This window comes from Anarhichas minor, unplaced genomic scaffold (genome assembly GCF_050575085.1).
Source record: "Anarhichas minor isolate MPS153535 unplaced genomic scaffold, ASM5057508v1 ptg000024l, whole genome shotgun sequence".
Lineage (NCBI taxonomy): Eukaryota > Metazoa > Chordata > Actinopteri > Perciformes > Anarhichadidae > Anarhichas > Anarhichas minor.
Window position 1 is genome coordinate 11,831,935 of NW_027466470.1, and position 22,638 is coordinate 11,854,572.

Sequence of the window (22,638 nt, forward strand, 5' to 3'; positions counted from 1 at the left end):
CGGACTGTTGATACATCCAATGGCCTGAGCGGTGGTAACAGAGTGTCCGTGGTGGACACACACTGGATGGGACAGCGCAGCGCTACATGGGGGACGCAGAAGACAGCGGCTGGTACCACCGCTCCTACGAACCGGAGGGACTATTACGCACTCTGGATAAATCTCTGGGGCCCCTCTTTTGGGAATTGATTTGATGTAATAACCAAGCCGAGCATGAACACACATCGCCTTTGAGGTAACCACAGGATTTGAACACTGCCGAGATATCCACACACACGCACACAGAGGGAGAGAGGGCCATGCTCACACACTCAGCCGCTTTGTAATCACCGTCGTCGCTGTGTGTGTGTGTGTTTTCAGTGTCTCCTTCTCTGAGCATGGATTGACCAAATAGCTCTCTGGATGATTTGATGGGGCTGCTCAGAGTCATGATGCCGCCCAAGTTGCAGCTTTTGGCGCTGCTGGCGTTCACAGTGGCCATGTTCTTCCTGGAGAACCAGATCCAGAAGCTGGAGGAGTCCAAGGGGAAGCTCGGTAAGTTTTAAAGGGCTCTGCAGCCCGATCCCATCCCTTCACAACACTCCAGGAACACCGCAGGCTGGGTGGGAGGTGTCTGTCTTTGCTGTCTTTGGTCACTGATAGATAGATATGTGCATCACCATTGTTGTGCATTTTGGGTCAGTGTGCAGCACCTCACCCACCACCTCATCAGACAATGGCACACAGTCATGACATGTTTAGTGATCTGGGAGCTGTCCTGCTGATCTTTCGCGTGGCTATTCCGAGTATGTGTAGTATTTGAATGCCTACAGATAGAACATCTCATCCATCTGTGCAATGCAGTGTGAGATTGAGGAGGTGCTGCTTTCTGCAGCCTGTTGCCCCGTGATAGTGAGTGTTTGTATACTTTAGAGCTGCAGCTAGAAGTTATTGACGTTATTGGTTAATCTGGCAATTCTGGACGTGATCAATCTTCCGGTTTGGAAATTGATGACGTGTTTGTTTTGTACAACCAGAGGTTTTTCCCTGATGATAGAAAAAGAAAAAAGACAAAGACGAGCAGCAAATTAATCCATCTGAGAAGCTGCACCTGGAGCATGTTTGTCATTTCTGCTTGAAAAATAACGCAATCAATTAACAGATTTTCAAATGAGTTGCAGATACATTTTCTGTCATAAATTGATACATTTTTGAGATAAGAAACCAACAGTTAATTAGGAAGTATGGGACATGCTATATTGCAGCTGGTGGTTCTGGAGTCAGCCTAAAAGGTGTGATGGGCAGTGACAAATACACAGTATACTGCAGGAAACCTCTATTTGCTCCAACTAAGTTTGAATGATATTTTTGCATACATGGGGACGCCACCCTGCTTTAAATCCTCTCCTGTCCTTTTACCAAACTCTCTCCTGTGCTTCAAGCGTGGCCGGCACTGCGTTCAAATCTCATTGTGAGCTCCCATCAGGGGCTCACTCCCAATAAAGATCTGGGACATTGCAGGATTATCTCTCCGATGCCTCCACTGTGGGGATTTCTTTTTTTAAGGAACAGGAGAGTGGTGCAGACGGTCTGAGGGTGCAGCTAGGCTACCTCAGGGGTTCAAACACCACCTCTTGTATCGTTGGATGAGAGTGGGAGCCTGGCACTGAGCAGATGCAGCTAACGGACCATTTTCACGGCAGACATTTTGACACGTTATAGCAGCAGGAAAAGCACAGGTGTAATCAATAACATTAAAAATGGCTGCAGTGAATTCCATTTAGGTGAGGCACTTCCAGGGTCCTTTTATTGCGCATGCTGGTTCATTCAAATGTCTTACTGAGACACTTAATGGAACAGAGAAATCGTTCATTTTATTGGTAAAACCTGTGCTATGATCAGTGAAAAAGGCCTGTTACATTTGAACTGTAGGCCTTTTATTAAAATGAAGACATTTTGAGTTGCCTCAGTAGGAAAAGCACAGGCGTTAATAATGAAATTTAGTAGTTAGAAAAGGGGATTGGAAGTGACAACTCCAGCAAAACTTCTCTGCTATAAATCAAGAGACGCCTTATCGGCACCTCTGTCACCATCTTGCTTTGTAAGCAACACACGTGAGCTGAACCAGAAGAACCTGTCCAGCAGCTCTTTGTTTGCATGTTTTTCTCTTCCTGCATTATAACCTTTGGCTGAGGTAGACAGTTTATTTGACTCAACCGAGCTGATGGAAACACACCTAATACCCTTTCTGTTGAAAACATTGGTTATAAATTCCCCTGATTGTGGAATATAACGATTATGCAGAATGGTCGTGGCTACCTCAAACAATCGTAATGTAATAATTGCGACAGGCACCTGCGCTCGGGTGACGTTTGGTGTATCAAAGCTACTAAATATGAGGTCACCGGACATTTGAGTGATGAAGATGCAACAAAACTAACAGCAGAGTCCGGGAGCTGTCAGTAAATCACAGTCTGTACAGACGCACACAATCATGAGGAGAGGTCTAATTGGCCAAAATAAGTCAAAACATCTGTGTTTGTGAATCATGACTGCGTTCGAACATATTGATAAATGGAGTCCGAGTTGTCCTCAAGCTGTTTGCGACGTCTTCAAATACTGTAGTTTTCTTTTTCTGACCAGTTGTTTAAAACCAAAATATACAGAATTTAAGTCAATGATAGCAACTAATGTAATGATTGATTTCATTGCTTAAGTCCACCGTCTCAAATGTGAGAACTTGCTGAGTTTTCTTCTGTTAAATAATAGTGATAACCGTTGAATGTCTGTCGAAGAAAACATGACGCTACCTCAACTTTTAGGACATTGTAATGGGCGATTGTGGCTAAGTGGATAGCAGGGCCGTCTTTCAATCAGAGGGTTGGCGGTTCGAACCCCGACTCCGCTAGTCGCATGTCGATGTGTCCTTGAGCAAGACACTTAACCCCAAAATTGCTCCTGTAGTTGTGCCTACGGTGTCGAAATGTGATAGACTCTGAATTGTAAGTCGCTTTGGATAAAAGCGTCTGCTAAATGACTGTAATGTAATGTGATGTTGTAATGGCAATTTTCACAATTTTCTGATGGTTTGTGGACCATCAATGGAAATAAAAATAAGTTGCAGGCGTGATTATATTGATAGTTATAAAACAGACAATGTTGAGGATCAAAATGATTACAGATTAATCAATGAATTGACTAATCTTTTCAGCCCTAAAAGTTTATGCTAGATAAATTATTTGACTGAGAAATCAATTATCAGGTTCATTGGTGAATTAATCATCTTATCACATTTCAGCAGTGGTTAGGGTCTTAATAGTTAATGTTGTGCCACTTTTACTGGGATAACATACGGTTACTTGATTGGGAGAAAACACTTTTGATAATCAAGTAATGTTTAAGTAATTTTTCAAGCAAAAACTACAACAATGCACTTCTTTGAGCTTCTCAAATGTGGATATTTACTGCTTTTCTTTCTATTCCATGTTTGTTTTCCTGGGCCTTAGGCGAGTAGACGGACCGGTTTCCAGGCTAGATTGTGAATAAAATAGTTTAGAGTCATCTTAATTGAATAAAGTATCCCACTTGAGTTTTCACATGTTGGAACAATCACGTGTCCTGGTGGGGGTATAGATGGCTGTATTGGCTTGCTGTATGGATTACTGCTGCCGTAAAGGGCTATACTTTACACACAGTGAAAACCCAGATTCTCCAGGGCTGTACACACACACACACATACACACACACACTCCCAATGCTGAAACACAACCTGAGAGGCCTTTCCCCCCGACTGCCCACCACCACGAGAATCTGTTGACTTGGCAGAAAGCGCGCTGATGGATGACTATACTGAGCAGACGTCTGTGTGCTGGAGCTCTGAATTATGTGCTGCATAGCCAAATAGTTGTGACCGAGGCTTTCACATGATGACAGACCGCCACAGGGCCGGTCACGTCACCAGGTACGCCTGCTGCAGGTCCGTCTGTGCAACAATAACAACCAAAATCAAAACCTCCATGAATGATTCTCGCACGGAAGAAGCTCTTTTAAGTCGCCTTCATGTTTTCTCGTGTTCACAATTAACTTCATGCGGGTTGGAATGACCGGCGCTCTCTCCTCACAGTGTGGGATCCTATTGCCTGACACACAGGTTGAATAATTTCCCCCATTACACCCCTCCCCCCTCCCCCGCAGGGCAGACAAGCTGTGATTTGCTTCCAAACTAATCGTCTGCTCACTGTGTCCCAGAGAAGTCTCCTGCATTACAATCATGCCACGATGCAGCTGTGCGTCCTGCTGTGCGCCTAATCCATTATTCTGACGGTATTTCTCTCCGGCTGCTCACCGGCACTGCTGCCGGCCGGGTCAGCGGTAACGCAGAATGACTGTGCAGGGGATGGATGGAATAATAAAGGTTCTTTAATAAAGAGCAATGGACGGGGACTCAGGGCCACTTTCCCTGTCAGGGTTGCCATGAACGCCCTCCTCTCAGTTCAGGCAATTTTAGCCGCTCACCTTGAAAACTTTCACGCTACTATAAAGCTTTATGTCAAGTCTGAGACTTGACATTCCTGCGTAAAGATTCACTGACGTCAAACAGGAGACTGATGCCTGAATGGGATTCCACTGTGATTAGATCTTCTCAACCAGTTGAGACAATTTGATCAGTCTGTCTTTTTTTTTAACCAGCACCCGAAAGGCCGAACCAGAGGGACTTTACTACATACTTAAAAGTATGTGAGTTGTTGGGATCGTGTGGACATCTGCATCATTCATTTAGCACCGATTGTTTCTTAAGTGCAAAGCTGACACTTGAACTCAAGACTGTTAGATTAGACGTCACATCCCTTCACAATAAACTGAGTAAATCTGATAAAATGATAACACAAAATGACAGAGTGATGTATTGTGGGTAACATTTTGATACCAACGCAGTCACTTTCAGTAGTGGGTTTGACTTTTTTTTTTATGATTCCTGTGTTTTTTTGGCTGAAAGCATGTTCATTACACAGTTGAGTGCGTCATTATTTGTGTAACATCTGTCCCCGCTACCTGCTTTTATAGATTCAAGCCATGCTGAACTTATTTATTCATAAACGAGAAGAAAACCCTTGTTTTTATTGAAGATATCCCAGCTTTTCTTTGATGCTCAAAAATCTTTTGATAACAAAACCTGTAGCCATAGGCAGCAGGTTAATTGCTGGTATGTTGGGAGCTGCATAAATAGAAATGTTGTTAATAAAACCACCTTTGTAACTGTAGCAAACAACCTCTTCACCTCTGTGCCCCGCAGGTCGCTTGGGGGCTGTGTGTCACCCAGCAGACAGATGTATTCAGAGACCCCCCCACCCCCCCTCAGCATCATCGCCTTTTTATCCGCTGGCCGTTATTCAGCCTGATTAAATTAATTCAATTTCCATCTGTTGCGTGGTGATATTTAGTTCCAGACACAAGCGGCTCTGTGACGAGCTGAGGGAAAACGAGAGAGCAGGAAGGAAAGAGATGCATGCACTTCATTGTCCAAGTGTTTGCAGAGCTGACGCAAGATTTTTAAGCATTCATTTGTCAGCGCAGCCTGTCGCTCCCGGGCTTGGGTTTGGATTTGACTTTGATTTGTGGTGCCAGGCTCTCAATGCCTCGAGGCTGCCCTCACGCTCGGCCTCTGAGCGACCCGGTCAGGAATTTGCTCTTGAAGGGACGTCGGTCGGGCATCGCTAGTCCGTCCTCGTGCGCACACTGCAAGGACTTTGATTGGACGACTTTATACCGTTTGAGCTGCCCTGCTGCTGCACATCGTTCATCCTGTCACCGATACGCCCCTTGAGCTGCACTTGTGTTCGCGAATTTACTTTAAAGATGATCCAAGCGTCGACCTGACTCCTTTCACTCCTGCACATTGGTCAAGTGTGTGTCAACCGCTCTCTGTGACTCACTCAAAGCGCTGCAACACCAAATGGTTGCTTCCTCTTGATCCAACAGGCGACCCATCGGTAGCACTCATCTAGACTGAGCCCCGTGTCTTCTCTACAGCTCCAGGTGCAAACCTCCACATCCTAAATGTGTAATCTTCTTCTTCCTCTCGTTGTTCTTTCTGTGGACAAGGCACTCGGCTTCCCTTTGAACTCTCCCCGACACCCCACATCTCTGTTTTTAGCTGCCTTGAGAGGTATAAAGAGTGCATGAGTCACTTGCTTTCCCTCCGCACGTTGGCATCTGCTACCATCGGCAGCCGGTAGCGTCTATCGCCTGGACCTGGCTGCTCAGTCACTCTCTGAGACGTGCCATTTGAGCGGCTAATGGAGGGTAGCCCACAGCGGGGATGGGCGTAGGTGTCGGGGACGGATCTGTTGTGGGAGGAAGGGAGGCTCGGCGCTAATGGTCACACTGGGCCGACGCTGAATTGTTAGGAGCACGCTTTGATTGGGGGGCCGAGGATTTATGGCCGCTGACGGGGAATGTCTTCCCCTGCAAAGTGGCGCTCACAGCAGCAACCGGAGCCAGCCGGCGTTTGCTCCCGTAGCAGGATGACAGAACGGCTAATCAGGGTGTTATGGACGGTTTCACACCCTGGGTGTAATTGGAGGCCGTTCTAGAAGAACGCCCCCGCTCCAACACCACCCATCACTCCCCACTCAGCTGGCCTCTCCCCAATATCTTCCCTCCACTACTCTTCACACAGACGCGCATTCTCCTCCTCGCAGCCTCCCGTCTTCTTGTGTCACTGTTGGTCAGACGTGGCCCTCCAAATATCATGTGACCCCAAAACCCTGCAGGTCAGATTATATTGAGTGAACAGGCGGGGACGAGTGGAGCTCTGAGTGATGGCTGATACGTTATTGTTTAGTTGAAGTGATAAATCAGTCGTGTGTCAGCAAACAGTCCTGCAGAGATGCTCAGAGAGAACATGGATCCTGAGTGCTGTGCTGATGTGACGTCTTCTTTCTACGTGCTCTCAGAAATAATCAGTTTTTCATGCTCCACACTATTTTGATGATGATAAAAGCTACAAGATCAAATTTAGACTCTCTGGGGCTCACAGCTCGCCGTACTTAATCAAAGCCCGTGGGTTTTTTGACAGATAATGGAGCCTGTGGTTGTAAACACGTGACGGCAGGTGTCAGTTTTCTCTTTTCTTCAGTAAGCAGAGTTTCTTTCTCTCTGCGACACCATTAAACTTCTCTTCTGACAGGAAACAGGCTAGCGGCTAATAAACCCCTCTCATGATAATAACTTACAATGACCGTACTCTCATCCAGCTCCTTCTGGATCAATAGTTGTAAACAACGTCTTTTATTTGCGTGCCGAGTCTCCTTTTGTGATATTCAAATCCCTCTTGTGTTTGACTAACCCCATTGGATGAGCACCTGAAAGGAGAATATCCGCCACAGGCTTCTGAAATAAAGTGCTGTCAAAGGAGGAGGAAGTGTGGAGGGAGGGGAGGGGAGGGGGTGAAATGAAAGAAATGATTTAATTTTCATTGCGACGCCGAAATATTTAAAGCCCCAGCTTGTGGCTCATAAGCCCTTGCAAAAAGGGAGAGGGAAGAAAGCACGCCTTCAGCCTTTTTACAACCAATTTCATCAGAGCACGGAGGGATAAAAAGGAGGAAATAAGGTGGTCGAGCGGCGCTGGCCTTCTTCCTCCTCAGCCTCTGGTTCAACTTGGCTCCGGTTGGTTTTAGACTCCCTTTATCTTGTAACACCAGGCGTCCTCAGGGATCAGCTGTTAATGTGATGCTCCGACACTTTCCCCTCCTCTCCTTGTCCGACTTCTCGACCTCTTTTCTACCCGTCTCTGCCTCCTTTTCTCTCACCTTCTTTCTTTTTTTTTTTGTCTTCTTCCTTCCTTGTCTTTGCATGCGTCTCCTTCCCTCTCCTCACTGTTCTGAATGGTGTGAGCAGCATTGCCAAATGCCCTGAAATTCAACTTGAAGTTCATTTAGACAAAATCCAAGTGTGTGTGTGTGTGTGTGTGTGTGTGTGTGTGTGTGTGTGTGTGTGTGTGTGTGTGTGTGTGTGTGTGTGTGTGTGTGTGTGTGTGTGTGTGTGTGTGTGTGTGTGTGTGTGTGTGTGTGTGTGTGTGTGTGTGTGTGTGTGTGTGTGTGTGTGTGTGTGTGTGTGCTTAACGAATGAAATATCTGGGTTGCTGAATATTCAGCGTGTACAATCAAGACCTTCCCCTGCTGACTGAGGATAAGTAGATTTATGCGTCTGCGTCTTTTTCTGTGGTGTTCATATTTTTTCTCAAACCCTTTCAGTAATGCTACAAACACACACATCCGTCCTGTCCTGCCTCTCACTGATATTAATGGCGCACCAATCCAATACACGGGATTAGTATTGCCGCTGATTCTGACCCTATTAAACAGATTGAGCATCGGTCAGACATGATTGATTGAACTATAAAAGCTGTCTCTTTGTCACTGATAAATGCAGTTTTATAGACCTTCGAGAACAACATAATATTGTTTCTGTATCAACGTCTTTACTCATAAGGAGTTGTAACTAACAATTATTTTCATCATTGATTAGTCTGCCAATTACTTTTGGGATGTTAATGTTTTCTCATAGCTTGCTTATTCAATTGTGAGTGACTGAATGCTTCATATTTACATACACATACGTTGACCTAATGAAACTGGTCTTTATCTGACCAAGACTTGAATATAGTTTAATCAAGTTTAATATCATCACCAAAATCTGTTCTTTTAACACGTAGTTTTTATTGGAATAATAACAGATTCTAAACTGTATATCAGAATATAAATACATGATTATTTAAGTGTGTCCTTCACAGCTCGTCTGATCTACTTCACACTTGGTGGGTGTAATGCTGGGGACACTATTGTCGAATGTTGTGCAATTTGGAAACATTCAATATTAATAAACTTTGAATAATGAACAGCGCATGGTCCAAATGGCAACAAATGTGCAACGAAAGGCCACAACCCCGGCGACACTGTAAGTAGCAATACAGGCTAATGCAATAGTATTTTTATTTTTTAAAGAAAAGGAAAAAAGCTCCACCAATCCCAGGCAGGACAGCCTCCATTACCATAGCCTGCCACCTACATTACCCAGAATGCAACTAGAGCGCGACGGTTTGGTTAAAGATTCCGGTGTGTTATGCTAGTAGCGGCTAATGTAGCTTTGAGCTGCTAGGCTCAGGAGCGGACTACAATGGTCTGGTGAGATCACCGCTTTTTAAAATGTATTATCAAACTTGTAGTCTTCAGACCCAACCGATGCCGCCTCAAGTGACATCACTTCCTGCTGGAGCCACAAACGGCTTGATACAACTGTTGACACACGTGCAGTAATACTGCACACATGAACGTCCTGTGAACAGACTTTCAGAAGGGAATAACATTTAGAAAATTGAGAGGATGGTTTTAGCTGCACCTTAATAAGTGATGTGTATTAACAGCCTCGTGACCAAACACGCAGAGGAACAATACAAAACAATTCCACAGTGATGTCAGAATTCATTAAAACTATGAATAGCTGTCGTCTGCTCTGTCTTAATAGAGTGTGGAGTTCTCCCCAGACTCCCGTACATGCATTATTAATTATCTGTTGCAGGGCCGAGAGAGACGGAGAGGGAACATCAGATATCTGGGTTGTATCTTACCAGATCTGCACCGTTATGCAAACATTGTTTGTTGTTATATTAGGATATGAGGGCAACAGAGAGTTGTATTTCAGTGTGAATCTATATGCGTTCAGCTACTGTAATTTGTGCAGGTTTCTCCCACTCTACGCTCTGCTCACAGAGAGGGTTTGCGAGGCTATGAGCATTTAGCAGCGACATTCCTGCTGGTTTCTTTTCTCTTGACAAGTTACCCAGATATTTTTTATTCTCCTTCCTTTTGAAGTGCAAATGCCTCTGAAGATGTTGGCTAATTCCCACTGCTTAGTCATTGACAAGCTGTGCCAAGATGAGATCTGCTACAATCAATCCCCCCCCCCTTCCCCAATCTGTCAGACTCGCCTTCACTTAACAAGGCAGAGGAATGATGGGATCTGCCATCTGTGTAAATTGCTCCATAATCTCATCTGACTGGCTGTTTCTGATGAAGCAGACAGAACGTGGCCCCCTTTACTCTTTCTGTTTTCCCAGACATTGGCTCCCCCATCAGACAGCACTACCGGCTTCGATCGCATAAAAGACGTATTAGGGGAGAAAGTGGCAGGTTGAACCATGACTATTATCGTTTCCATCTATCCCAGATTGTTATCATAACTGTAGAGACATGGCTTGCATTCAGACTAGGTATTAGAAATGGGCCACATGTGGCTGGAGCTTATTTAGCGTTTGAGTCGGAACAGCTTGTTTTTAATCTGTAGCTTATGAACTCCCCAGAGCAAAAAAACACCCCATCCTCAGCTGCTGCACTTTTAGAGTCCGTTCTCCAGAAAACAGGGCGTTTTTGAGGTTTCTAGTGTTGCCACCGTCCTCCTCAATGACACTCAATGGAGTAATTATGGTCTCAAGATTTATACCCCTAACCACTTAACCACTTTAAACTGTCTGCACAGTGTTGTATATCAGCGCTGACAAGGCCACGTTTTGTCTCTTCTCTATGTATGAGGAATGCTTTGTCGGCATTCTCTGACAAAAACACTCTTGTTTTCAACACGCTACTTTGCCAGGGAGAGAGAGAAAAAAAAAGAAGCCATTTCCATTTACCGGATACACGACCTTCACGTGGATGGGGTGGGCTGAGTTGAACTCGAGGGCCCGGCGGCAGCAGCAGCAGCGTCTCTCCGGAGGACGGAGCACCTCCATCCTGCACCTGCCGTTGTATTTGCCTCGTTTTTTCCGGCTCTCCTCTGTGCCGTCTAGTGAAAGCAGAACTACCGTGAAAGTCGTAACAATGAAAAACTCTTCAGCTTGTATTTATGCAGCCTCACAAAGCAGCAGTGCCAAGTCCAGGACAGGAAATGTCAAGTCACTGTGAAACGTGTTATTTACGAGAATCTGCAATGTAGCCAGACGTCATATTTCACTACTTCACTTCACTGGGTGCATCTGTTGATTAGAATTTCAAACGTGGAGCCTTTCTGTTGCTTATATTGCAGTCTGACTTTAATACGTTGTTCAGCATGATTTCTAGCATTCCCAAATCAGACTTTCCTCCTTTTTTGCGATAAATCTAGAGGACAAAACAGAAATATACTCCCCAGATCTTTCTGTTGACAAGATATTTTTTACTGTTCACATGGCTGGATTACCAAGAGGACTCCCAGGGGCCACAAACGGGGCTCGATCTTAAGGTCGTCCCGGTGCCCAAAAAAAATAGAAAATAAATTTTCGGACGAATTTGGGACAAGAGTTGAATAAAAAAAAGACCCTGCTAATGTTACAATGAACAGAGATGAAAGTCACTGCACGTTTTGTGTATCACGCAGTTCTTATGAACACACACACGCTGCACGTAAAGGCAACCTCTGACCTCCGCTGCAACGCGGCGTTGAACTCAAGTGTAAAATGTTAACGCTACCAGTTAGCTAACCTCAGTGTTAAATGTGGGAAAACGAGTGATAGAGTCACTGGTATGGAATCAATGCTGTGTGTGTATCAGCAGATATCTTGAGTTGAGGTGTTGGAATCACTTCGTGGACGGAGAAAGTTAGATCTATAGTTTTCATGGCACATATTTGAAAATCCAGTTTAAATAAAGAGGCCATCTTCAGGGTCGCTGGGTCTCCGTGTATAAAATGATGAAGCTGCCATGTACAGTCGTCCATGTGCACTGTATTTAATGGGAACTCGGAGGCAACAGGACACGGACGCACGGCTCAGAGAGGTGCTTCGTGTCCGTTTGGGCCCACATTCTCCAGTCTACATGTTACTCAGACCTGGTCCTTTCTTTTCTCCCCCAACCCTCCCACCTCTCCTCTCTTCCCCCAGCTGAACTGTGCAGGCACAGCAGAGTGAATGAGACCTTTCATGGAGTGTCAATGTCATACTTGTGTGTCAAAACCAATGAGGGGGGGGGGGGGGAATGCCTCAACTTTTTTCAAAAAAAAAGCCCTCCCAAACAATTGCACGTTAACTCCAATGTGTGTCTTGCCTTTCTTTATAAAACAAGTGGAAAATGTGTGAAATACTGCATGTGGCATACAAGTATTGGTGTCTAGTTTAAAGGAAGTTTCATGCCTCAGTGTGCGTGGTTTGTTTATGTCTTTGTTCCCGCTTTCATGCTGAGCTTGTTTGACGGCTATGAAGGCGTTCTAGAATGTACCAAACACCTTCACAATCTCTTAATGAAAGCGCTCGTTTATCCGTCTCCTTTTTTTTCAGTTCTCCCTGCAGCTGCCAGCAGTGTTGAAAAAGCGGCACGACAGTTTCTTCGCTTAAACAACCGATGGTGAGGCAGGTTCTGCTCTGTCAAATCAGGCCTCAATCTCCCCATCTGACTTCATTCCCGTGTCCTCTGGTAATCCACTCTCTGCTAAACGGATCCGAAGACTGAATTAGAATAATTAGAAATTCGGAAGTGCATGGTTTATCCAAATGTTCCAGAGTGGTGCAGTGGTGACATAACTGCCCCCCCCCCCCCCCCCCCCCCCACACACACACACAAACCTGGCACCACAAAACAGCAGCCTGCTTCCAAGTCTATATAGCAGGAAGAAGGGGAACCTGCACCAGCAGCAGCAGACTAACTCCATTTTTATACAGCAGCAACCTAGATCTCCTCCCTGTCATACTTCATTGATTTTGCAATCGAGCGGCATCCGAGCAGAACCATACAAGCCGTACACCTCAGTCTGCCGCTGATAGCCAATCTCTATTACCCACCTAGCCCAAGGCTTCGGTTCGGAGGGCTAACCCTCTCGGGGGAAGCGGACACGGGGAGAGAGCTCCGACTGGCGGATCGGAGCGATGATAGATTTATGTGCTGCTTGGAGAAAGGGGATCATCTTCTCTCCCCACACTTTTATTATCCCATCAGATCTGACGCCATGGCCATAATACATGACGGCCTGTCACATTTTTGCAGATCTGGTGGCGAATATGAATGATTATTTTTTTTTTTTTAAATGCTTGCGTCTAATCAGCCGTGAAATTGCTTCAGTAAATATGTTGGACTACCTGAGCTCTTCCTCCTGTCTCTCACTTTGAATGAAACTCTGAGTAATAGGCTTGTAGTTGTCACAATGTTTAAGACCCGTGTTGGCTTCACGGTTCATAATTAGCTTTTAATGCACGGAGACGGCTTGAGGGAAGGAAACTGACGGAAATGTGGAATGAAAGGAGGCCCGCTGTGTGGCCATAGTAATTCAGGCTTTTGTTCTCTAATTAAATGACCTCAGAAGGGAGCGCTAAGCTTAAGTTGGTGTGTGTGTGTGTGTGTGTGGCGCCCTCTGATATGGAGGTCTGTGCCAAGTGTATTCAGTCTCGCAATGAATAGGGCGTCTTCTACAAAGCCTAAGAAGCCCTCCCCGTGCCCGCTTCGCCTCCTTGTTGGTTGTTGGACATTTGCCACAAAACGCCATGTCTTTAACAAGTGGTTTCTGGGCCCCTTCGCATAGTTGAGGACGTTGTAGTTTGGGGACGCAGTAGCCCCCCCCCCCCGGTCTATTCCCACTGTCCCCCACCTCCTCAAGAAAAAAAATTGAGACGCTGCCAGCCGTCCTGGCAAGCTTGAGCTACACAAAAGCTTACATTTGTATGTTTATGCCACAACAAAGCAAAAAAGACAGCTTACATGATGATGCATGTTTGGCCCAAAATATGTCAGTAGTTCAAAATCTGGTCAAGAACATAGCCGACAGTTTAAAGTGTCAAGTCACTCGATTTAAAATCTTTATTTGTCCATCTAGTTTATGAGATATCTTGCTCTGAGTCTATACTGCCAGCACCGTGGAGTTGTATCGAATTAAATTTGTGGTGCTCACAGAATTAAATCAATGCATATAAAATGCTATAAGTACTCAGCAGATCTGTTTAATAAACAATGTCCCTGTTACTCTGGATAATCAGCCGAGTATTTCTGCTGTTGACGGCGAGGTCTGTGGATTATCCAGAGTAGCAGCGACACCATCTCTGGAGAAACACATTGCTGTTGATATTTTTTTTTCTCACAGCAGTGAAAATGTCAAACAAAATTCCGTTCACCTCGCATATCTCTAAACCTGGGCAAACCACTTGTGAGAAAGCACTGTATAGGCACTCTATTTCTTTGTTTTGCTTTTTACCATTTAAAGCCCCTGAAATCCTCAGTATTCTAATAAAACATAATCCATGATTTAAAAACAAGCAACCAAAAGTTAAACCTGCAGTAACCCGCAACAAGCTCTACAATGACATATCACCCATATCTCCCAGCTGATATGGAGAAACATTAACATCCGTATATTGTTATATATATATATATATATATATATATATATATATATATATATATATATATATATATATATATATATATATATATATATATATATATATATATATATATATATATATATATATATATATATATATATATATATATATATATATATATATATATATATATAATGATTTGGAGCAGCTTTAAAGTAAAAAAGAAAACATATTTAAGTTTATTAAGATTTTAAACACAAACTCAACTAATCTGCTTCATCAGGACTCTGTGGGAACACAAATACAGAAATCTTACATGTGAAATAAACGCAGCTCTTCTTCAAACCTTGGCAGAAAATGTTGCTGTAAGACCCCGTCACTTATGGTAAGAAGCTGATTGAGATGATTAAGACTGTGAACAGACACCTGGTACTACACATCAGACTAAAGGCACGTCATCTTTATGACTTGCATTGTCACGGGTTGCACTCTGACACAATTCTTTCGAATGCCTCTGTCTTTGTCTGGCACCCGTCACTGCACACCATCATAAAAATAATCCTAAAAGGACATTTGAGCCCAAGCGATAAAGTTCCAGCATAGCAACTGTTATTGCTGTTTTTGTTGGCTAATGCATGCTCTGGAAGGAGGTCGTGAATGAATGCGTCCATTACAGTCCCTCTGCATGCTGACAGCCTTCAGCCATTACAGCCACCCTGGCACGTCTCCACGCCGTCGGCCCGGAGCAGCAGTTGCGAAGCGACACGGCTCCGTCCGTAACCAGATCCAGCTCTGATGAGTGGAACATTAACAGCTGCTCAGGAGGGTGTAAGAGAGGGAGGGCAGTGACAGTGTTGTGTGCACTCCCCAAATGTGTTCGCACAGATGAAGGAGAGGGCGGCAGAATCCCAGTTGACATCTTAATTGGCCGCCGGTGCCAGATGCCGGCCTCGAAAGGCGGCCGGTCCGGGCTGTAACAGTGTCTCAGCAGCCAGGCAAAGCTTTAGGCACGGCTTTAGGAGCCCCCTGGCTCCATTGAGTGCTCCCACGGGTATTAGGTGCTCCAGTGTTGTGCTGCCTTCCCTCCTCTCTCTCTCACACACACACATACAAGCACCCTTCTTCTTCTTGCTCCATCTTTCCTGCAGAGCGCTCTGAGGCATTGTCAACACCAGTCAATCTGAGGTGAATTCAGACGAAGAAAAGCCCGAGGGTAACAAAGGCCCGGGCTTCTTTGTGTTGAATCTATTCACACCGAGGCACTGATGTCTGGCTTCTCTGACGCTTCATGCAGTGTTGGGATTGAGATTCCTCCGCCCTCCTCATTTATGGCGTATTGATGTCCTGTAAACGTCCAGTTAGCTATCAAATAACTGTACCCTTACCGTCTAACTACCGCCTCTAACCTCTCGCTCTTCACCCTTTCACCCTCGTTACGCAATGCTATTCTCAGAGGAAGAGGAAACTGGGTTGGAGAAATCAATTCACACTATTCAGAGTCTGTGTGAAACACACAAAGATGTACTTGGCCGTATGACGGTACATTTATTTGATCTAAAAACAGGAGCCCACAGACGCTTCACTCCGAGGTTAAATAAGGAGAGTGAAAGTTAAGGTAGTGGACTGACATTAAAGTGGAATCTGATAAGCGAACAAGAAGCGGTGGTACCGCAGCGTGAAATAGGCTGCTCACAAAATGATTAAAAAATCTTCCTGTTTGACATTATTTTTGATCCTTGGTGTGAAGCAGGAAAGGAGTTTTTTTTAGCGATCTGCTCTCCAAGAGACAATGTTCGAATTAAATTACGGCTTAGTCTCACACACGGCAGTGTTACGTCTGACAAGGACAGAATAATATATTTGAGGGGTAGCTCCTGTTAAGTGGATCAGGTTTATATGTAATTCTCCATCCGCAGCAGAGATGTCAAATATGCATCAGCTGAGTGCTATTTGAGCGTAACACCTGTTAAACATTGACCCATATATAAACAAAGATCTGGGGGTGTGGGACTTGGCGATGGTTGTGTTTTTGTCATTTAAACTCCTCAAATAGTTTTTCTTGCTGCCTGTCTAGACGATGCAGTGTTTAGTATGCAATACTTCCTGGTACTTTTGAAAGAGATGTTTTTTTACTGAGTTATTCTGCTCCGTAGAGAGGTCAGAGGTCAGGTTCTGCTCCAGAGCAGCGCTCCTGGATCAGGTTGTTGTTGTATAATGATTAACTCACTGAAGGCCATTTTTGCCCACAAATTTTATTCTGCAGTATTTAAAGTTGAACTCGCCTGTCTCCAAACTTCCTGTCGCCCCCTCCAGAACGAGCCATCGCCAGACACGAGGTGCGAGAGATCGAGCAGCGGCACACACAGGACGGTCTGCGGGAGCGGGATTCGCCGGCCGTGACGCTGTCCGAGGGCGAAGACGACATCGTCATCATCTACAACCGCGTGCCCAAGACGGCCAGCACCTCCTTCACCAACATCGCCTACGACCTGTGCGGGAAGAACCACTATCATGTGCTGCACATCAACACCACAAAGAACAACCCGGTCATGTCCATACAGGACCAGGTCAGCGCTCACCGGCTTCTTTGACATGAATCCACTCTTTTCGTTTGTAATGTAGAGGCCTGGTTTCTTGGTGTTTCTATATTATTGTCACACACAAACTGTGCGTACAAAAAAAACAAAAAAAACTACTTTTCAGTTACTGTAATAACAATCATGATTTGGTTCAGGTGCGGTTTGTAAAGAATGTGACCGAGTGGAGGGAAATGAAGCCGGCTTTCTACCACGGACACGTCTCCTTCCTGGACTTCACCAAGTAAATACGCCTGTCTTGCTTTATAATGGCAACATTGTAGAAACGGTTTGTTCCCCCTGCTGTGGCTTTGTGCAGGTGACTCCACCTGGTGGTCATTCACAGCTTTTCTCTTACACAGTGTCGCGTAGTTATCTGAATGTAGCACAGTGCTGATCCTCTGAGCTCAGCATGTTTCAACCACAAAAGAAGATCTGTGTCTGTCTTTTGAGTTCACGTTTGAGTGCCTCAACCCATTCACCGTCATTTCTGTCAGGTTTGGGGTGAAGAGGAAGCCCATCTACATAAACGTGATCCGGGACCCCATTGAAAGGCTGGTGTCCTATTATTACTTCCTGCGTTTCGGGGATGACTACCGGCCCGGTTTGAGACGCAGGAAACAAGGAGACAAGAAGGTTGAAATTCAAAAATTGTCTCATTAAAAGTCAGAATGAAATTAAATTTGACAAATTAGTGTTTTCATCAAAACTGCTCATGCATTGTGTTTGTGTTTCAGACGTTTGATGAATGTGTATCAGCCGGCGGCTCAGACTGTGCTCCTGAGAAGCTCTGGCTCCAGATTCCCTTTTTCTGTGGTCACTACTCTGAGTGCTGGTAAGTGTTCAAACACCTCTCAGTGTTCAGACAACACTGAGTCCGAATTATGATCGGATATTTGAAACGATAGAAACAAAACTTGATTCAGCTTAAGTTATCTTTCGTCTGTTTGACTGTTCGTAAGGCTGGTGATAATCTATATTTTTATTATTGTCAACAAATTCCATAAAAATAATTAAATCAACAAGGAATTGATCCTACGTGTTGTTATGTGTAAGCCTGTTGTATCGTATTCCTCTGTGCCAATGGGGCCTATTGTCCCAAAACTAAAAACACATTGTTAAAATACGTCCACCATTCTGGTGCATTCATCACTAACTAGAGCACCAAATGTGTTCGGTGGTATAAATCCATAAGTCCCCAACAAATACAATGTTTACTTCTGTTTCGTTTACGTTAAAAACTACAGCGGCCAGCTGTTTAGCCTTTTTGTAGTTTTTAATGGTAAAGTCTTATGTTTGTAATTCTTGTCTTTGGGGTTTATGTGCCACAGAAAGGTTAGAGCGAGACAGACTCCTTGTTGGTTTTGGTCTTTTCAGTTGGATTTGACAAAAAAACAGACTATCGAGAATCTTATCCTTATTCTCACCTGAGGCAGTTCAGATAGTTCAGGAGGAATGCTGTATCAGTTTTGGTTAATAATGCACAACATTAAACCTCATAGTCCCTTTCCATCACTCATCTCCTCAAGGTCTCTGAAAGCTATCTCAGCCTTGATTTGTTATCTCTCTGATGATCTGTATCAATCTCTCTTCTCCTCTGCCCTCACTTTCCATCGTTTAATCTCTCCTTGACTCTGCCCTCCATCTTGTAACACTCTACCCTCCTGAAGCAGGTAACTCGCTGTAGGTGTCTGAAGCACCTTTCACACAGAGATCCTGAAATAATGCCGCAAAGAAGATCCGCCGCTCGCAGGATTTTGCTATGATTGAGTTCACTGTGGCGCACTAGCAGCATATTAAAGCAGCGGAGAGCATATTGGAAACATTAAATAAATACTGAAGAATAGAAGGTGAAGTCGCTGCCGGTCTTCTAATACCGAGTTTAACGAGGCTTTGCCAAAAAGTTACTTTATAGGTTTAAACAATCTACTTCCTTCCCTATTATTACATTTCCTGACCATTACAAAAACCTGCCACTGACTTTCCATCCTTCCTGCCTCTCACCTCCTGTTGTCTCAACCCTCTCTGGATTCTGTTCACGTCTCATTTTCCTGTCACTGTCTTTGTACCTTTCCGCTTGCTCTCTTGCTCCCCCACAATTTCTGTCCATTTTCTGTCCTTTGCATATGTTGTGATCATTTAGCATGCAGCAGAACTGCCACTAGTTTAGCACAATACCAAGAAAACTAACCACATGCAATGAACATAATCTGTGCAGGAACGTGGGCAGCCAGTGGGCTCTGGAGCAGGCGAAATACAACCTGGTGAATGAATACTTGCTGGTTGGATTAACAGAGGAGCTGGAGGACTTTGTCATGATGCTGGAGGCCGCGCTGCCACGCTTCTTCAAAGGAGCCACCGAGCTGTACAAAACAGGTGCCAACATCTGCTGATTAGTTAGAAACCTTGCTTTTCCCTTGCACATTTTTGTTTCCCTCACTAACTTTATAATATATTGAAAAGCTACCTAATGGCTCCCTCACATTGCAATGCTAAAAGTGTCTGTGTGCTGTGGTTGCGTATTAGCAGTCTGAATTGCTCATCTGAGAACTGAATTGTGATCAATATGCACTCATGCCTCCCGCTGATGTAGTTACAGATTAGTTATGAGTGCAGCCAGAATGAATAATGGAGAGCACAGAAGAATTAAATCTGACATTGATATAAATGTACTATGGCTCAAGTATGTTCATCATTTTTAGCAGCAGATACACCCAAGTACTCAAGTTAATCAGGTACTTGTGCAGTGCCCGTTTTTTTTAAACGTGCCGGTTCAGAACTGCAACACCACAGGCCAAGCAAAGCTTTCTCGCAGCTCACACATACAACTTTTCACTCAACACTCCACTTCCTTGGGTCCTGAGAAATTCACCTGCCGTGACATAGTTGCATCACAGACCCAAGTCAGGTCTTCATGGGACCAGACTTAACCGTTGGGTGGGTTAGTTAGGCAACCTGGGCCTGGGACCCCCAACTGAACTTGCCCCTAAAAGCTATAGAATTATTATGATGTTTAGCGATAAAACATATTGAATTATGTTACTATTCTTACTCATTCTACCCTGAAATATCTAACAAAAGGCTCCCAAAGCGCTTAGAAAATATGCAACTCAACTGTATACTTCTTACTGTGTCCAGAGGAAAACATCTGGGTACTACAGTTACCTGACAGAGAAATGTTACTGGTTACGTTGCAGATTCAGATTTGACTCACAAAATATAACAATTCAAATATGATGCATTATTTTTCTTTAAACTATCCAGCATCAATTAGAATTGTAAGCTGCGCCTTGAACAAACATTAAGTAAATTTAGCTACGTTGTGCTGAAAATGCCTCTCTCTTACTATGCGGGATTTGATAGTTTTACTTTTGGTGGTTAATACTTACTTATTCAGAGCATATCTATGATTCAGTTCGTGTTTGCCGGGATTGCCTCCACACACGGCTCTCAAATATTTGATTGACGTGAGTTGTATTCAATCGTCCCGTAGGATACCTTCACATCATCGTCAATGAAATGGGAATTTGTGTATTTGGTTTTCTGACTGTACTCTCTGTGGGTTGTGACCGATAATTTATCTAACATTTTATCTTTCTTTATTTGATGCAGATTGTAGGCGTTGTATGCTTATGTCTACTGTGTGTTTATTTGGTTTTACGCGCTTTGTCATTCTGATCTGTCAATGTGGTCGTACATCCCACAGTCGATGCATAAACCAGCAGAGCAATAGTAATTAACTGTAAACTCGCATTCATCGATGTTCATGGAGATTCTTTGCTTTATAGTTAGATTCATTTAATGAATTTGAAGACTTAGTCTCTGTGCAGAAGTCATGCAGTCTCTTTCTTATGCTAAATATGAAGCTATACATTAAATATGACGTTAAACCTGAGAAACTGTTTGTAATGACCACAATGTCAGTTATGAGCAGAAAAGACTTTGCATTACGTGTCAGACTCTTGTTTCTTGTGGGCTAACAATGACATGTTGTTGATACTGTAGTTAATATCAGGAAACTATATAATTAGGATGATTTATTGTTTAGGGCTCAAAGTTCAGTTATGCTGATAGTCCTATTATCAATAGTACCCATGTTTGTTTTTTTAAATCCAGTAACAAAAAAACACTTCATAGCCTTCACCAAAAAAAGTACTTTTAATAAATGTAATTGTAGTAACCTTTAACATGATAGACCGTGTGTGTTAATGCACCCAGACCCCTTTAATCCTCCTCTTTCATCACAGGGAAGAAATCCCACCTGAGGAAGACCAGCGAGAAGAAGCCGCCCACGAAGGAGTCGATCGCCAAGCTGCAGCAGTCGGCCATCTGGAAGATGGAGAACGAATTCTACGAGTTTGCACTGGAGCAGTTCCAGTTCGTCAGGGCACATGCTGTCAGAGAAAAGGACGGGGAGCTCTACCTGCTGGCACAAAACTTCTTCTATGAGAAAATCTACCCCAAAAACTAAAGAGGCACATGTCCGTAGAAGAGGACACTTTGTACAGGCTCAGTGCAGTCTGAGATGGAAAAAGAGACGGAGGGTGAGACTAATAGACAACAGGTGACTGAGTGGCTGCTTTGTACTTGTGATTGAGAACATAACGTGGAGCTGCAGGACCACCTGCCTCTGGTGACAGCTGCCTTATACACACGTCTGTGCCAGCCAACTGGACAAGGAGCTTGTGTTTCGTTGGCAGGTTGTGTTCCCAGCAGCCCCCGGGGCCTCCATTCCCCTTCACTTCCATGTCAAAGGTCGTCGGGCCAGAGAACCTCTGCCGGCACGTGTTCCAGAGATCCCCTGTCCTCCTGATCGGCTTCTCTGTTCTCCGATCCAGACTAAACATTTTCATTGGCTCTGTACGGTTTGGTTGTGTTTGGTTGTATTTTAACTCTTTCCTATGGTGACATGCTCCATGGTGACACATCTCCACGCCTCACCACCACTACTACTAACCTAAAGAGTTTTTAAGTGTAAGAAACTGACTACTGTGCTGTATTATTGGACTTGAATGAGAAGTTTTGAGGTTTTTATGAAATAAAAATCCTGTGACCATGGACTATTTACTGGGACAAGTGCGTATGTTTTATACTGTACTTGATGTGTTTTGTTGGACATAATTGCGCAGCGGCTATGAAGGCAGACATGATGGTATTGAAATGTGTATGAACACTATGGTGAAGATGCTGCTGCTGTAAATATTTACTACTTTTTCCAGTCTGATTCATTCACATGCAGATTTGCTACAGTACAAGATTAACCCATTTATACAGTTCGTTCTTTCAACTCATTTCACTTTTTAGTCTCCATTTATTTTTCTGTCTTTTCTTTTCATTATAGAACCAGATAGTCTGTAATATGCCAAGATTTTGGGAAATACTTTCATTTGCTTTCTTGTCAAGAGTTTAATCAGGAGATTGTTACCACTCTCTTGTCATTCCCTTAGATAAAACAGCCGTCAGCAGGTTAGCTTAGCATAAAGACTGTAAACGGGGGGATTAGCTAGCCTGTCACTTTCTTATAACACCACCATAACACTGCAAACTTGTTGTTTTTTCACATCAGTTTTTGTATATGTGTTAATTAGTGAGCCTAAAGTCTGCCTACAGAGTGGTATCAATCTTCTTACCTAATTGGCAAGAAAGCAACTCTGTATGTCCCCAAAGTGTTGAACTGTTTCATTAATTCTTTGCTGTTTTCTTCACAGTTCTCCACATAAAAGATGTTAGGTTGGTAATAACTTTC

At 44.0% G+C, this 22,638-nt stretch overlaps 1 protein-coding gene across 1 annotated transcript; it reads left to right on the top strand.

Annotated features, from left to right (window-relative positions):
• The first annotated feature begins 22 nt into the window (after positions 1-22).
• On the top strand, positions 23-22,638 carry hs2st1a (heparan sulfate 2-O-sulfotransferase 1a). Its single transcript, XM_076098264.1, has 8 exons — positions 23-235; positions 361-534; positions 16,630-16,883; positions 17,051-17,136; positions 17,390-17,528; positions 17,630-17,727; positions 19,111-19,268; positions 21,140-22,638. The coding sequence occupies exons 2-8, from the start codon at positions 411-413 to the stop codon at positions 21,361-21,363; spliced, it is 1,083 nt and encodes a 360-aa protein (XP_075954379.1). The 5' UTR covers positions 23-235; positions 361-410; the 3' UTR covers positions 21,364-22,638.

What these genes read in the sequence shown, in the direction of transcription:
- hs2st1a (XM_076098264.1), top strand. Translation starts at nt 411, where the DNA reads ATGGGGCTGCTCAGAGTCATGATGCCGCCCAAGTTGCAGCTTTTGGCG. An exon ending in TCATGTCCATACAGGACCAG is followed by an intron (nt 16,884 to 17,050) that starts GTCAGCGCTCAC and finishes GATTTGGTTCAG; the next exon opens with GTGCGGTTTGTAAAGAATGT. An exon ending in CACCGAGCTGTACAAAACAG is followed by an intron (nt 19,269 to 21,139) that starts GTGCCAACATCT and finishes CTTTCATCACAG; the next exon opens with GGAAGAAATCCCACCTGAGG.